Source organism: Amblyraja radiata, chromosome 28 (assembly GCF_010909765.2).
Source record: "Amblyraja radiata isolate CabotCenter1 chromosome 28, sAmbRad1.1.pri, whole genome shotgun sequence".
NCBI lineage: Eukaryota > Metazoa > Chordata > Chondrichthyes > Rajiformes > Rajidae > Amblyraja > Amblyraja radiata.
Window position 1 is genome coordinate 11,791,580 of NC_045983.1, and position 15,619 is coordinate 11,807,198.

Below are 15,619 nucleotides of genomic sequence, written 5' to 3' on the forward strand. Positions count from 1 at the left end.
ACAATTTCAAGGCCTAACCCTACTGCTCAATGTGAAAAGAGACTGCGAGCACGTGCTGGTAAAGTCTGCAGGCCGCGGTTGGAGCGATCCCAGGCAAGGGATCGACTCTGATGTTAAGTCCGCGGTGGGGCTCAAAGTCAGTTCGAGGAGGCCTCCAGCTCCATCGATGTTAGGCCGCAGAGCGACCAGAGATATGACCCGGAAAACAATCGCATTTCCGGCAAGGTAAGAAACTGAAAAAAAGTTTCCCCCGACCCACTCCCCCTTCCCCTTCCCCCACATAAAACAAACCGTAGAACATTAACACTAAAAATAAAAAAATAGACGAAAAAACAGACAGACTGTTGGCAGGGCTGCCAATCGTGTGGCGCCCCTGTCAGGAGATATATTTTGATATACAGTATTTCAAAATGTTCTTCGGCAAACAGTCAAATTTGCATGCTGCAAAGATCAAATTATATACATGATCAATTAGTCCTTTTCAGCAATATTTCACGAAACATTAAAATTTTCCAATTCAGTCGTTCTCATTTATTCATAAAATGCCCGGAACCAATCATGAACTTCAATGTGGACAATGCTATTCCTGAAGAACATTTTGTTTTAGCCACACAGGAAAGCTACGAGTGTGATTATTTGTGGTGTATGTCAGTTTCTACAAGAAAAGGTTTTATTTTCTAATTCAGTGATCCTCAGCATGCTCCACCATCAGCTAGTTCATATGTATACACTTTAGCCAAGGAAAACTTTAATCTTGTGAAGGATCTCAACGCACATTCTGGATTTTCCGGAAAGGTAATTGCATGTAGTATGGGATAGGGAGAACATAAATGAAGGAGTCCAATTTCTGCCTTAGGTGCAAGGCAGACTATCACTCATTACCTTGTTCATTATTACCAGCAATTCACTCAGAGCTAGTCGGAGCCGACGAGGAGAGTCGCTGTGTTCAAACTCCAAAGCCAGGCCATGCTGCAACTGTGACACCAGGATGCTCTCGCCATTTGCTCCACCCAATTTGTGCCTGTCATGGGGAAAGTAAAGGCCTTAAATAAGATTTTTTGAAAACATCAAATGATTAAATAAACTGTTGGAGTATTTCAAGCAGGTCAGGCAACATCTGTGGCGCGAAATGGACAGATGGCGTTCTGGGTTGGGACCATTTTTCAAGACTGGAGTAGAAGGGAGATAGCTGGTAGAGAGTGGAGGGAGTGGGAATAGGGCAAGAACTGGCAAATTATAGGCAGGAGGGGTTAATTAGAAAATGAGTTGGGGGAGGGGGGCAGAGAAGAATGGAGATGGTCACAAAAGGCTGGACGTATTAAGTGGAGAAGACAAATGGCTGCACATTATTAAATTTCATAAAAAGTCTGAGAGAAATCTAAAACTGGAAGGATAGATGGTAAGTAAATGGGAATGGGTTGGGGGTGGGGGAAGGTGGTGGAAATCAGGTGGAAATAGGGGACCCAGAGAAGCTAGTGGTGGATGACGGGCAGAAGGAGGTGGCGGAGAAGGAGATTGAGAACCTCGTGTCCTGATGACAAGACAGCAACCTTTCTCTCAACGTCAGCAAGACAAAGGAGATAGTGATCGGCTTCAGGAAGCAAAGTGATACACATACCCCAGCTTATATTGATGGTGCCGAAGTAGAGATGGTCAAAAACTTCAAGTGGAAAGAACTGCAGATGCTGGTTTAAATCGAAGGTAGAGTTGCTGGAGTGCTGGAGTGCTGGAGTAACTCAGCAGGACAGGCAGCATCTCTGGAGAGGATGAATGGTGACCTTTCGGGTCGGGTCCCATCTTCAGACTGAAGCATCTTAAGGGCCTGTCCCACTTTCACAACCTAATTCACAACCTCTGCCGAGTTTGCCCTTGACTCATACTCACAGCATGGTCGTCATGCGGTCGTAGCAGGCCGTGATGCTAGTCGTAGGTACTCGTGGCATCAAGTAGGTCGGGTCGTTTTTCTAGCATTATGAAAATCATCCACGAGTAAATAATGTCGTGAATTAGGTCGTGATAGTGAGACAGGCCCTTTACTCAAGCATTTTGCGTCTACCGTTGAAAACTTCAAATTCCTCCGAGTCAATATAACCAACAACTTCTCCTGGACCACCCATATTGAAGCAACAACAAAGAAATATTTGTTTTGGAATTTTTTGAGGATGTACCAAGTAGAATGGATGTGGTCTATCTGGACTTTCAAAAAGCCTTTGAGAAGGTCCCACACAAGAGATTAGTGTGCAAAATTAGAGCACATGGTATTGGGGGTAGGGTATTGACATGGATAGAGAACTGGTTGGCAGACAGGAAGCAAAGAGTACGAATTAACGGGTCCTTTTCAGAATGGCAGGCAGTGACTAGTGGGATACCGCAAGGCTCAGTGCTGGGACCCCAATCGTTTACAATATATATTAACGATTTAGACAAGGGAATTAAATGTAACATCTCTAAGTTTGTGGATGACACAAAGCAGTGTGAGCTGCGAGGAGGATGCTATGAGGCTGTAGGGTGACTTGGATAAGTTGGGTGAGTGGGCAGATGCAGTATAATGTGGATAAATGTGAGGTGATCCACTTTGGTGGCAAGAACAGGAAGGCAGATTATTATCTGAATGGTGTCAGATTAGGAGAAGAGGAGGTGCGATGAGACCTGGGTGTGCTTGTATATCAGTCACTGAAAGTAAGCATGCAGGTAAGGCAGGCAGTGAAGAGAGCAATGGCATGTTGGCCTTTGTTGCAAGAGGATTTAGGTTTAGAAGCACTGAGGTTCTACTACAGTTGTACAGGGGCCTGGTGAGACCGCACCTGGAGTATTGTGTGCAATTTTGGTCTCCTAATTTGAGGAAGGGCATTGTTGCTATTGAGGGAATACAGCGTAGGTTCACCAGGTTAATCCCCGGGATGGCGGGACTGACATATGATGAAAGAATGAGTCGACTGGGCTTTAGAAGGATGAGAGGGATTCTTATAGAAACATATTAAATTCTAAGAGGATTGGACAGGGTAGATGCAGGAACAGATTTTGGATGATCAGCCATGATCATTTTGAATGCCGTTGCTGGCTCAAAGGGCCGAATGGCCTACTCCTTTACCTATTTTCTATGTTTCTAAGAAAGCACACGAATGTCTTAACTTCCCTAGAAGGCTACAGATGTTTGGCATGTCCCCTATAACTCTCACCAACCTCTTCAGATGCACCATGGAAAGCATTTTATCAGGATACATCACAGCTTGGTTTCAGAACAGCTCCATCCAGGACCATAAGAAATTGCAGCAAATTGTGGATGCAGCCCAGGCCATCACCCATACCAACCTCTCTTCTATTGATTCCATTTATACCTCACGCTGCCTCGGCAAGGCCAGCAGCACAATCGAGGACAAGTTGCACCCTGGCCACTCCCTCTTCTCATCTTTCCCATCAAGCAAACGGTATAGAAGTGTGAAAACGAACACCACCGGATTCAGGGACGGTTTCTTCCCAGCTACTATCCGGCAACTGAATCATCCTACCATAACCAGAGAGCAGTGCTGAACTGCTATCTACCTCTATGATGTTCATAAGACTATGCTTGATCAAACTTTGCTGGCTTTACCTTGCACTAAACGTTATTCCCTTATCATGTATCTAATCACTGAAAATGGATTGATTGTAATCATGTATTGTCTTTCGGCTGGCTGGTTAGCACGTAACAAAGAGCTTCTCACTGTACCTCGGTACATGTGACAATAAACTGAACTGAGGAGGGGAAAGGAACTTGTGCAGGAGCAGCGCAGGGAGCAGGGCAGGGTGAGGGGATGGAGTGGAAAGAAAAGTGTGCATGATGAGAGGACTTGGGTAGATCAGGAGATGGAAAGTGTAGGTTACCTGAAACTGGTGAATTCAATGTTCATGCTGTTGAGTTAGTGTCATTGATTCTTCCGGCATGCCCACAGGCCAGTAAACAGGACCTTCGGCCCAACTTGGCCACACAGCCAATATTTCCCATTTACACTAGTCCCACCTGTCTGCGTTTGGCCCATATCCCTCTAATCCAGTCCCTATCCATATCTATATTATTAAAAGTCTGATCTTGACCACTTCCTGTTGTTCTGTATATTGATTTTAGAAAAAACGCTGCCACTTACGGCTGTGACTTTTTGGCTAAATCACACTTACTAAACTGTATGTGGTTTTACTGATCTGCCAGTGCCCTGAATGTGGTTTGAAAATATGGTTTGGAAATGCTAAAGCTGTGTTGCCTTTGGTTTGAAAATGCTAAACCTGTGTTGCCTTTGGTTTGGAAATGCTAAAGCTGTGTTGCCTTTGGTTTGGAAATGCTAAACCTGTGTTGCCTTTGGTTTGGAAATGCTAAAGCTGTGTTGCCTTTGGTTTGGAAATGCTAAAGCTGTGTAGCCTAACATGGCGGCGCTGTAATGGCGCGGCCCCGGCAGTTCGCCTGTCCTTTTTTACATTTTTTTGTCCCGTTTGCTGTGGTTTTTGTATTCGTTTTTATATTATTTTTAGGTGCGTATATGTGGAGAGAGGGGGGTGGGGGGGACTTTTAAATCTCTTTCTTGCACGGGAGACTCGACCTTTTCCCTGTCGGGTTTCCGTTGTCGTTGGGGCCTAGCACCGTGGAGCAGCCTCTAGCCGAAACGACCTGGGGGCTCCAGTCACGGAGCCTGCGGACTTACCATCGTGGGGCTGGCCGGCCTCAGAGCGTGGTCAGCTGTTGTGGCGCTCGGCTGCGACCAGACTTTGAGGCTTCGGAGGCTCCAGCTGCAGGCCTGTGGACGGTAACATCGGGAGCTCGCTTTTCAGAGCTCCCACAACGGCAACTTCTCCCGCCCGAGTTGCGGGATTGAAAACGACCCGGAGTGGGGCCTCACATCGTCCGGCGCGGCTTTAATGGCCGCGGGACTTGCCATCGCCCGCCGGGGGCTCCAAGATTAAGACCCGGAGCAGGGCCTTACATCGCTGGCGCGCTCTTAGCGGCCACGGGAATTACCATCGCCCGCCGGGGGCTTTAAAATCGAGAGAGGATGGAGAGCAGGGGAGAGACAAGACTTTGCCTTCCATCACAGTGAGGAGGAGACTTACTGTGATGGATGTCTGTGGGAATTAAGTTGGTTGTGTGTCTTGTATAATTGTTTATTTTTGCTGCCAAAGGAACTAAAGATGGAAATTAGCTAATGGCTATAATCTTGCATATTTACATGTAAATGTTTATCAATATGCATTGTCCCTGTTTAAATAAATTCAAAACAAAATTCAAATTAAAGTTGCCTTGCCTAATTAAAGTTGCCTTGCCTTCTATATAATTAAAAGTCTAATCTTGACCACTTCCTGTTTGCGCTTTATAATGATTTTAGAAATAACACTACCACGTACGGCTGTAATCGTTGGCCATCTTACTCAGAGTCCCCCTCCGCTTATCAGGTGCCAAGGATTTATCCCATCGATAAAAAAAAATAAGAGTTATTAGTGTTTTAAAAATGTTGAGATTCTCTCTCCTGTCAATCATGCCATGAAGGGCACACCCCTTCTGGTGGGAGGTGGGAGGGACTATAAAACCCAGAAGTGTGGGCGTGGCTCAGTCTCTGCAAGATGGAGGAGGGAGAGGTCACGACTCGCTGTCTTTAGTGGCCTTGCACCTTGCTTGAAATGGTATGAAACTGCACTTGAATTTGGTGGCCTTGCACCCTGCTTGAAGTGGAATTTCAAGGAATAGCCGTGAGTCAACTGCCAGCCCACCAGCTGTGAGTGAGTGAGCTGCCAGCACAACAGGCTTGAGTGACTGAGCTGCCAGCCCAAGAATCCATTCGGGCCCACAATGTCCATGCTAGCCCTCTGGAAACCAGTCTCTTCAGCCCACAACACCCATACTAGCGCACCAGAAAGCCCTCCACCCCCTCCCCACCCCTGGCGACCAATATTGGAGTTGGTGGAGAGGTGGAATATTGCGTTGGGGGACCAGCCCTCCCGTGTGATGCTGGGACCCAACAGGTCCCACTTAGTCTAGTACTTGTCTATATGTTTCTTAAACATTGCGATAGTACCTGCCTCAACTACCTCCTTCAGCAGCTTGTTCCATACACCCACCACCCTTTGTGTGAAAAAGTTACTCCTCGGATTAACCGTAAACCTATGTTCTTGATTTCCCTACTCTGGGCAAGAGGTTCTGTGCGTCTACCCGATCTATTCCTCTCATGATTTTGTACAATGGATCACCCCTCATCCTCCGACGCTCCAAGGAAGAATCCTAGCCTGCTCAACCTCTGCCTATAGCTCAGTCTCTAGAGTCCTGGCAACATCTTAGCAATTTCTTGGTTAACATCTTTCCTATAACAGGGTGACTAATCCTGCTTGCCAATGACATTTCACTGCCTTTATTGGCCGTTCTATTTGTCCGCTTGCTGCATCTTCTCTGCACCCTTTCCACCTGCAAATCTTCTCTGTATCCTTTCTGTGCCGATCAAGATGCAAAATTAATATAATCTCATCTGCCTACACATGATCCATATTCCTTCATCCTTGCATGCTCACGTGCCTTTCTAAATACCTCTTAAAAATCACTGTTGCATCCGCTTCCACCAACTGCCCAGCAGTGCGACCCAGACACCTCCCATTCTGTGTAAGAAAACTTGTCTCGTACATCTTTTTTTTAATTTCCCTCTCTTATCTTAAAGCTATACTTTGTAGTAATTGACATTTCCACCTTGGGAAAAAGATCAGCTATCTATATACATCTCGCAGAAATTTAGTTACTTCTATTCTATCAGGTCACCCTCCCAGCCGTCAATGACTTGCAATACAAGTGCTTGACTAAATGCTTAAATGTTGTGAGATTACTCACTTCCAGCACTCACTCAGGCAGTGCACAATGTGATCTGCCATTCTCAAATTTTCCCTTTGCCAGTAAAAGTGTAAGTCCAGTCATCACGTGGACCAGATTCCCCACTATTGATTCCATCTACACTTCATACTTGCTTGGGTGAGCATCCAACAGGAAAAAAATATCCTTAGAACCCCTTTAAACATCTTCCCCCATAACCTAAACAGATCCTCTAGATTTTGGCATGAAAACTCATGGCAGCTCATTTGTGCACAAGGACAGACAAACAACTTCAATATAATGCTCAAAATTGTTTTTGGATGTTGACCCAATGCTAGTTGAGGCATAAATGCTGGTCAGTACACTGGGGAGAACTCTCATTCTTGTTTTGTTAAGAGACTTTTATTGTCATATTAGACCAAGTGGGACCCGTTGGGTCCGGTCCCCTTCAACACAACAAACGATTTTTGACATTGTTTGTTGCGTAACTGCTGGTGTAAATCTCTATCGGAATATGAAAAAATGTCACCATTAGCGTGTCGTGTTTTCGAGGAGATGTGAATCACAGACTAATATACAAATACACAAATAAATAAATACACATCCAAGATCAGAGTTTTATAAATATAGAGATAGAGATGTACCATAATGAAACAATGAAATTCTTGCTTGCAGCTGCACAATAGATTTGTAAACACGGTACCTGATTTTGCAGAATACCTTTGCATCTGCCCAGGAGAGGACAACTAATGTTAGTTTTGGATCCCACCCAAAATATGGCAGCTCTGATAATGCAACACGGTCAATTATGAAGAATTTGGTTATTTAGTCATCTTTAAAATATGACAATCTAGCAATTTTTCATCCTAGAGATATAATAACTTGAGGTTAAAATTGTAATAGTAAGCACAAATAATTAATATTCTTAAAAAATGTTGCCAACAAGACTATCAACAAAATTACACATATTAATCACTTGGCATCTATATAACCTTTTATTTATACCAGTAATATTTAAATACCTCAGCTGTTGTTCTTTTGTAGCGTCCTGTTCCAGTGCATGGAAATCTACTGATAATAAAGCCACAATAGAGTTGACAGCTTCAATCCCAGACAGGAGGCGGAGGATGAGTTTTTTATCTTGAGCCCATGCATCACTTTGATCAGCTGGGGCACAAAGAGCCATTCTCACCAAACAGGGTAACAGCAGTCTCAGCTCTGGGTCACTTAGTGCTGCCAGCTTCACCACATCCACCTTCTGCATAGCCTCAAATGCAAAGGAACTGACAATCTGTAGGCATGTAAACTCCGTCATCTTTGTTGAAGGCACCTGAATAGAAGATAACATTTGCAAGTAATTTTCAATTCAGAAATAAATAGGCAAATGTTTAGTTTATTATTGTCACATGTTCCGAGATACAGTGAAAAGTATTGTTTTGTGTGCTATCCGATAGCTCCTCCAATGAATTTCTTAAGACCTCATAACTCAGAAAGACGTCTCTGCTTTTCCTTCCCCATGTAGGTTAAAAGGGTTTCATTAATACATCTTTGAGCACACTTGCAATTATCTTTGGTTGTGTCCCACACTCCTTAAAAATATTAGGAACTGGAGTAAGCCACACAATTAGGGAATGGCTGAACTGGACATAAATTAATTTACCTGCCTTTGCGCTAGATTCTTTGGTGCTTGACAATATTCCCAAATGCTAAAGTAAAAATGCTAGAAGCACTCAATAGATCAGGCAACGTTTGTGGTAAAAGAAATAGTTAACATTTAATTCCCAGTACCCTTCTCTTTCCACAGATGCTGCCGAGCATTTTCAACATTTTCTGTTTAATTCGATATTTCCAGCAACAGTAGAAAATTAAAATATATTAATAGTCACTATTTTCTTTCTTCCAGCATCCTCAGCTTTTGGAGATGACAGCATTTCAAATTGCCACTGCCCTTTGTGGAAATGGGTATGTTTTTGTTTCTGAATTAACTAGTTCTGTTTACAGGTTGATCTCTCCCCAAGCTATGTATGCAAAATTGATTCTCAGTAGCTGCATGCAGAATCCCTATACCATTTTAAATACTTTACAAGACCATCACTCAAAGCTTGATTCGTCAATATTTCTTCTTCACAAGGTGGTGAAATTCTTGAATTTTAGAACAAAAAAAAAGAAACCTATTGACAGGTCTCTGGCAAACAACATTAGTTCAGCACATAAGTTTTCATGATTTGTCAACAGCACATTATTACCGGCACACAATATTTGGTGTCAATATTGATTTGAATGGCCACTTTCCAAATGTGTTAAATATTGTGTCTAAATATCATATTATAAAACCAATGGACCGGCAATTAAGGAAACATAAAGATTTGCTAATAATTTTAAAGCTTTTAAAACTTATCTAAAAGCTTTTATAATTTCTCTGATACATCCAGTTTGGATCATAAAACGATTTAAAACGTTTGATGTAAATAATAGAATTGTCATAGGATTTCAAATATTCTACCAGAGAAAAATACGGAGTACTGACAGTACACTTCACTTAATTGTAACAACAATATTCTCCTACTTCAGTTAAAATTACGTACCTGTTTAGGAACCAAATGATGCTCGGATTTAAAAATAAAAGAAAAAATGACGAGTGAGGCCCAGTTCTAACTAAATCCCCGAACTCGCGTAATCCCATGAACCGAGAAACTCATCCTGTTCTGCGGCCACGCCATCCGCGTGCACGCCACTCCTCCCCTTCTGGCGAACCTATCAAATTGAAGTTTAACTAAATGTTCTCAGAGTGTTTGCAGTGAAGGGGCGGAATTGAAAGTATATGTGCATTTCTGTTTCAAGATCTCTTCCTTTATGCCCGAGTTCATCTGACAGGATTAAAACTCTGCCCCTCGAGACACCGTAGCAACCATCTTTGGTAGCAACCGCCACATGGAATTGTGGGCCGGGCCGGGCCGGGCCGGCGTCTCCTGGTTCCTTGCGGGGCAGTCTCCATGGCAACCGCCCCGCAAGGAACCAGGTTCCCGGAGCAGGCGCGCACACAACAATCAGCGCACACAACACTGATTGGTGACACTGAAAATAGACACAAAATGTTGGAGTAACTTAGCGGGACAGGCAGCATCTCTGGAGAGAAGGAATGGGTGACCTTTCGGATTGAGACCCTTCTTGGTGACAAATGATCTGCGGACCATCTTTGCTGCGGACTGCAGGTTGATTTGACGCGCTCAACCCGTCAGCTGTTGCGCCGCGTGGGCCGGGACTCGCGTCCGGCGCATGCGTGATTGAGATGAGTTGAAGGCGCGAACTGATGTTGTCCGATTTATGTTTGAAGTCAAACAAAATTGGAGAACTGTGAGTAAAATATATTTTTAAAATCTTAATTAATTTGTGGCAATTTTTTTTTTGCCTCACAGTTCTTTGTCCGTGGTTTAAGAATTGCTCATTTTGACTTGCTAACAAGGTAATGAGAATTGAATTAGATCGAATGTAAAACTGAGATGGATAGGTGTTTCGCAGGATGGGAATGTCAAAGACTATAGGGCATAGCTTTAAGGTGAGAGGGGGCAGAGTTTAAAGGAGATGTCGGGGACAAGTTTTCTTTACAGAGAGTGATGGGTGCCTGCAACACGCTACCAGGGATGGTGGTGAAGGCAGACACGATAGTGGTGTTTAAGAGGCTTTTAGATAGGCACGTGGCTATGCAAGGAATGGAGGAATGTTCACATGCAGGCAGAGGATTAATTTATCTTGGCATCATGTTTGGCATATTCTGGGCCAAAGGGCTTGTCCCTGTACTGTACCATCCCATGTTGATAAAATTGGCTGGACCAAATCTCATTACCCTGTGCATAGTTCGACCCTTGTTGTATAATGTTTACAACATGGTAACAGGCCATTCGATCTCATTAGTCAATTTCAGTGTTTGTGGTCTAGTCTCCTCCAACCTCATCACACTGTCATTAAATTTAACATTTCTTTACCTCCCCTCATGCCTTTGTCAGATTCTCTAAAACTGCTTGCTGCAATTATTCTTGGTGACAGAAAGTCCTGTATTTTCTGAACGTTTGAATACAATGTTTCTCTTGAATTCCTTATTTAAGTTCTGAGGGGCAGTCTTGTAATTACAACCCATAGATTTTGTTTTGACAAGTGAAAACATATTTGTGCCCACTGTATTGAATTACTTAGCAATTTTAAAGATTTTAAAAGTTTCTATCCATTTTTCTATGATGTATTGCTTTTAGTAGCTCTATACTATGTAGCTTTTGTCAAAACACATCATTGTAATAGTTCAGTCCACACCTTTGGAAATCATTTGACTTTTAGAAATACTATGAAGATTCGTCTCTTTAGTCAAAGTTCTGGCAAAATGTTTCCTTTTCTGTGACGACTGGATTTTAAGAAACCCATTAATCATTAATAGAAATTTGGTAACTTCTGATTGTGTCCTGCATTCCAACAGAATTGAACTATTAGTAATGATAAATCTATGCTGTCTTGTGAAAACAGAATTATTGATTTCAAATATTCTACCAGAGAAAAATACGTAGTACTGACAATACAACTCACTCAAAGTAACAACGGTCAAATAGCCTCCTGTGTTATAGTGCAGCATTTTAACATAGGTTAGTCATTTTTATGGGGATGAATGTAAATACAGATTGCCAATAAGTAACGCTTGCCAATAATTGTATTTTGATGTATACTTGTTGTCAAAGTGACCAAGAATAAACAGCAACAATTTGTTAAAATTGACAGGGCTAAGGTCTTGATTCTGCTTAGGGCAAATATTTCTTACAAAAATAAGCCCGCAGGGAATTCAAATCAAGAATAATTTCCTGGATGAGTTTTAATCACCTCAATGAATTTCTCAGTTTTGCTTTTTCGTATGCTTGGATTTTATTTCTTTTTCTGCACGGAGAATCGCGTATTTCAGGTGGTATGGGACTTTAGAAACTGTCGTAGATTTATGGCATAGGTTGGACTACCTGTCCACTATTGTCGATAAAAGGTGCTTATTTTTCGAAAAGCATCATCATACTGTAATGCATGAAGCAACAGAATAACTAAACAATGATTTCAGACAAGTGTGGTACATCAGTTTAGTGAAGTGCAAATATTCAGGTTTTAAGATGTGAAAATAGTGACATAATATGCTTTGCCTGAATTGGACTACTTAAAATTTGCATTTTATCGTAAGTGATGCTATGGAGTTGAAAGTCACATTTTTTTATTGTAAAGAATAAGAGTTCTAATGAAAATAATTTAGAAGCTGCAACTTTTACAATTAAATAACTTATATATTTGTTTAAAACCCTTCTGCTTTCCAAAATGTATTTATTTTTATAGATGTAGCTTACACCCCAGCAGTATGAACATTGACTTCTCTAACTGCTTAAGGATCTCAGTGGATCAGGCAGAAATGTTAAGAGAAATGGACGTGGCATTTCGGATCGGGACCCTTTTTCAGCAGTCTGAAACATCGTCTATCCATTTCCCTCCACAGATGCTTCCTGATCTGCTGAGTGCCTCCCACAGTTTGTTTTTAGCTTAAGTTTTTCATTTGCAAATCTTTTGCACAAATTGTGGAGAAGCATTTCCTTGCAGACATGGTGGTGTAGTGGTTTATACTGTTGCCTTACAACTACAGAGACCTGGGTTGATTCTGACTTCAGGTGCGTATTTGAGGAGTTTGCATATTCTCCCGGTGACCATGCTAGGTGCTCTGGTTACCTCTCACATCCCAAAGTTATATTTGCACACTCATTGGTTACTGCAAATTATCTGTTTGTGTGAGTAAGTGGCAAAAAGAATCACAAGAGAGTTAATAGTGCAGTGCTCCAGAGGAAAGGTGAGTAGATTGCTCTCCTGGGAGCCAGATGGGCCTAATGGGCCGATTGACCCTGTCTGGGCAGTAAATTGATGTTTGCTCATTTGAACCTTAGGCCACTGTGCTGTCCTATTTATTTATATAAATTAGTAACAGCATGGCTTCAACAGTAAAACGCTATAATTCTCCCTTTTTCCATCTAGTTTCATGTAAATTTCAAACTCAGGCGTAGCACAATGGTGCAGCTTGTAGAGTCAGTGTCTTACAGCACCAGAGACCTGGGATCACGTTTTCTCTGTGACTACGTGAGTTTCTTTTGGGTGCTCTGATTTCCTACCACATGCCAAAAACATGAAAGTTAGTGAGTTAACTGGCTGCTCTAAATTTCCCCTTGTGTGTAGGTGAGTGGTAGAATCTGGTGGGGAGGAATTGATGAGAGTAGTGTAGTGTTGAGTAGAATTTTTAATATTGAATATGCCCTTTCTCTACATAATTTCTAAATTTCTTTTGCAGATTGAAACACAAAATTGTATTTTCTCAATGTGTATTGGGATTAGTTAATTAAAATGGCATCATCACCATCAGAATATACCATTGGTGGAGTGAAAATTCTTTTTCCATGCAAGGCGTATCCATCCCAGCTTGCCATGATGAATTCAGTAAGTTTCACATATTTGAGAAATAAACACACCATTTTGAATGGTAACCAGTGTCTTGAGTTTTAACGCATAGACGGAAGATTGGTGGCGTTCCTAGAGGAGCAGGATGTCTCCAAGAAAACACAACTTCTCATGTTGTTGATTCTATTTAAATATTACAGCAATTCTGCTTGGATAAACCATGTTCTTAAAATCCAGTAATACCCCAATGCATAGTCCATGGCTCCAGCCATAATTTTACTAATCTTAATGTTTCCGATTTTTTATAAATTGAGACAATTGCACACATTGGCCTGCATTTTCATTATCTCTTATTGAAAACGTAATATGCTGAAGGATTCTTGCATTTATTGGAGAACAGCAACATTCTAAAATGTGACTAATCTCACTGTAATTTATATGTTTGAACTTGATGGTATGACTGGATGAATTAATATAGAGATGCACATTGGTCCAATTTGTTTTTGTTCAGATCGTTCGTGGTTTGAACTGCCGACAACACTGTCTGTTAGAAAGCCCCACTGGAAGTGGAAAGAGTCTTGCGTTGCTTTGCTCTGCATTGGCCTGGCAGCAATCTCAATATGGTACAACTTGCTATTTATATGCAGCAATGAAGAATTAATAACACAACTTTTGTTCATTTAACTATGGAAATTAACAATCATTCCCAAGTAAAAAATGGTAATGTTACATGTAGAAATGAAAGTTAGGAACAGTAAGTCCAAGGAAACCTGGATGTCTAGTGATGTCAATTGTTGACTTTAATTTAAAAAAAACCCCATAGCAAATGGCAGATCTATAAAACTGAAAACAGGGGAGGCCCATTGAGAATATGGAAAATATAGGTGGTACTTAGAAATTAGGAGGGCAAAAAGGACACATGAAACATCACAAGTGGACCAAATTATTGAATATCCCAAAATGCTTTGTAAGTTTATTGAAGATAACCAGGGAACGAGTAGGGTCCATTTGAGACCAAAGGAGAAATCAATGCATGGCTAGGAGATGTAGGTGAGATCTTATATTAATACTATTTTCACTAAAGAGAAGGATGTTATAGTTGAGGAATTCAAGAAAGAGGATGAGAAATTCTGGGACAATTACCATTTCAAAAAGGAGGAGATGTTTGAGTGGGTTTAACGGGAGATAAATACTCGAGGCACATCTCGGGTTAGTATGGAAGGAGAGAGAAGAGATTACTGGGGCCCCAACGGACATTTTTGAAGTGCCAGATGATTGGTGGAGAGTGCTATTTTTGCTAAAAAGGCCAGGGCCTGCACCTGTAAAGGATTAATTAAAGATTGTATGACATTGTCTGACTAATATGATTACATTTATTGAAGCGGTAACAATGTATATTGATGCGGTCCTTGTAGTTGATGCCGTCTACATGTCCTTTGATAGGGTCACACATAAAACATTGATTAAAGGCAAGTTGGCAAATTTGATTCAAAATTGGTTTTCTAATCGGAAACAGTGTGTTACGGTGGATGTTTCATTTTATGATTGGAAGCTAGTGGTATACTACAGGGATCTATACTGGAGCCGTACTGCTTGTTATATGTAATAATGATCGAGATGTTAATGTAAGAGGTATAACTAGAATGTTCACGGATGAAACTAAAACTGAGAAGGATGATCTTGGACTACAGAATAATATTGATGTTTTGGTAAGATGGAATATTATCCTGAAAAGTGTGAGGTGATATGTTTTGGGTAGGGCAGGCTGGGATATACACAAAGAATGATAAGGCTCCAGCAAGAAGCAGAAGGACCTTGACCTATAATCTATGGTTCCCTGAATCACTAAAAGTTAGTATGCAGGTGCAGCAAGCAATCAGGAAGGCCAATGGAGTTTTGGCCTTTATTGCTAGGGGGATTGAGTATAAAAACACGGAGGTCTTGCTGCAGCTGTACACAGTATTAGTGAGACCACATTTGGAATACTGTGTACAGTTCTGGGGTCCATACTTAAGAAAGGATGTACTAGCCCTGGAGGCAGTGCAGCGAAGGTTTACAAGATTAATTCCTGCAATGAGGGGATTGACATATGAGGAAAGGTTAAGTAGGCTGGAACTCTACTCTTTGGAGTTTAGAAGAATGAGAGGCGATCTCATTGAAACATATAAGATCGTGAGGGGCCTTGATCGGGTGGATGCACCGAGGATGTTCCCAATGATCGGGGAAACTAGAACTAGGGGACATAGTTGCAGAATAAGGGGGGGCTCTTTTAAAACTGAGATGAGGAAGAACTTCTTCACCCAGAGGGTGGTTAATTTATGGAATTCACTGCCCCAGGGAGCAGTGGAAGCA

General features: G+C 41.8%; 2 protein-coding genes across 3 annotated transcripts in view; one reads left to right on the forward strand and one right to left on the reverse strand.

Annotated features, from left to right (window-relative positions):
- The window catches only part of ints2 (integrator complex subunit 2), a 56,256-nt gene extending 46,208 nt beyond the window's left edge, over positions 1-10,048 (reverse strand). The window contains exons 1-3 of one of the 2 annotated variants that reach the window (XM_033045800.1): positions 9,400-10,048; positions 7,837-8,144; positions 883-1,021 (exon numbers count right to left, since the gene is read on the reverse strand). In XM_033045800.1, coding sequence (XP_032901691.1) covers positions 883-1,021; positions 7,837-8,129 — 432 coding nt within the window. In that variant the 5' untranslated portion in view covers positions 8,130-8,144; positions 9,400-10,048. Of the gene's footprint in view, positions 1-882; positions 1,022-7,836; positions 8,148-8,485; positions 8,665-9,399 lie in introns of those variants that run through there. The other variant, XM_033045801.1, reaches the window with a different exon arrangement.
- brip1 (BRCA1 interacting helicase 1) overlaps positions 10,015-15,619 on the forward strand; it is a 233,200-nt gene continuing 227,595 nt past the window's right edge. The window contains 3 exon segments of the mRNA XM_033046369.1: positions 10,015-10,168; positions 13,161-13,306; positions 13,779-13,890. Of these exon segments, the coding sequence (XP_032902260.1) occupies positions 13,214-13,306; positions 13,779-13,890 (205 nt within the window). The 5' untranslated portion in view covers positions 10,015-10,168; positions 13,161-13,213.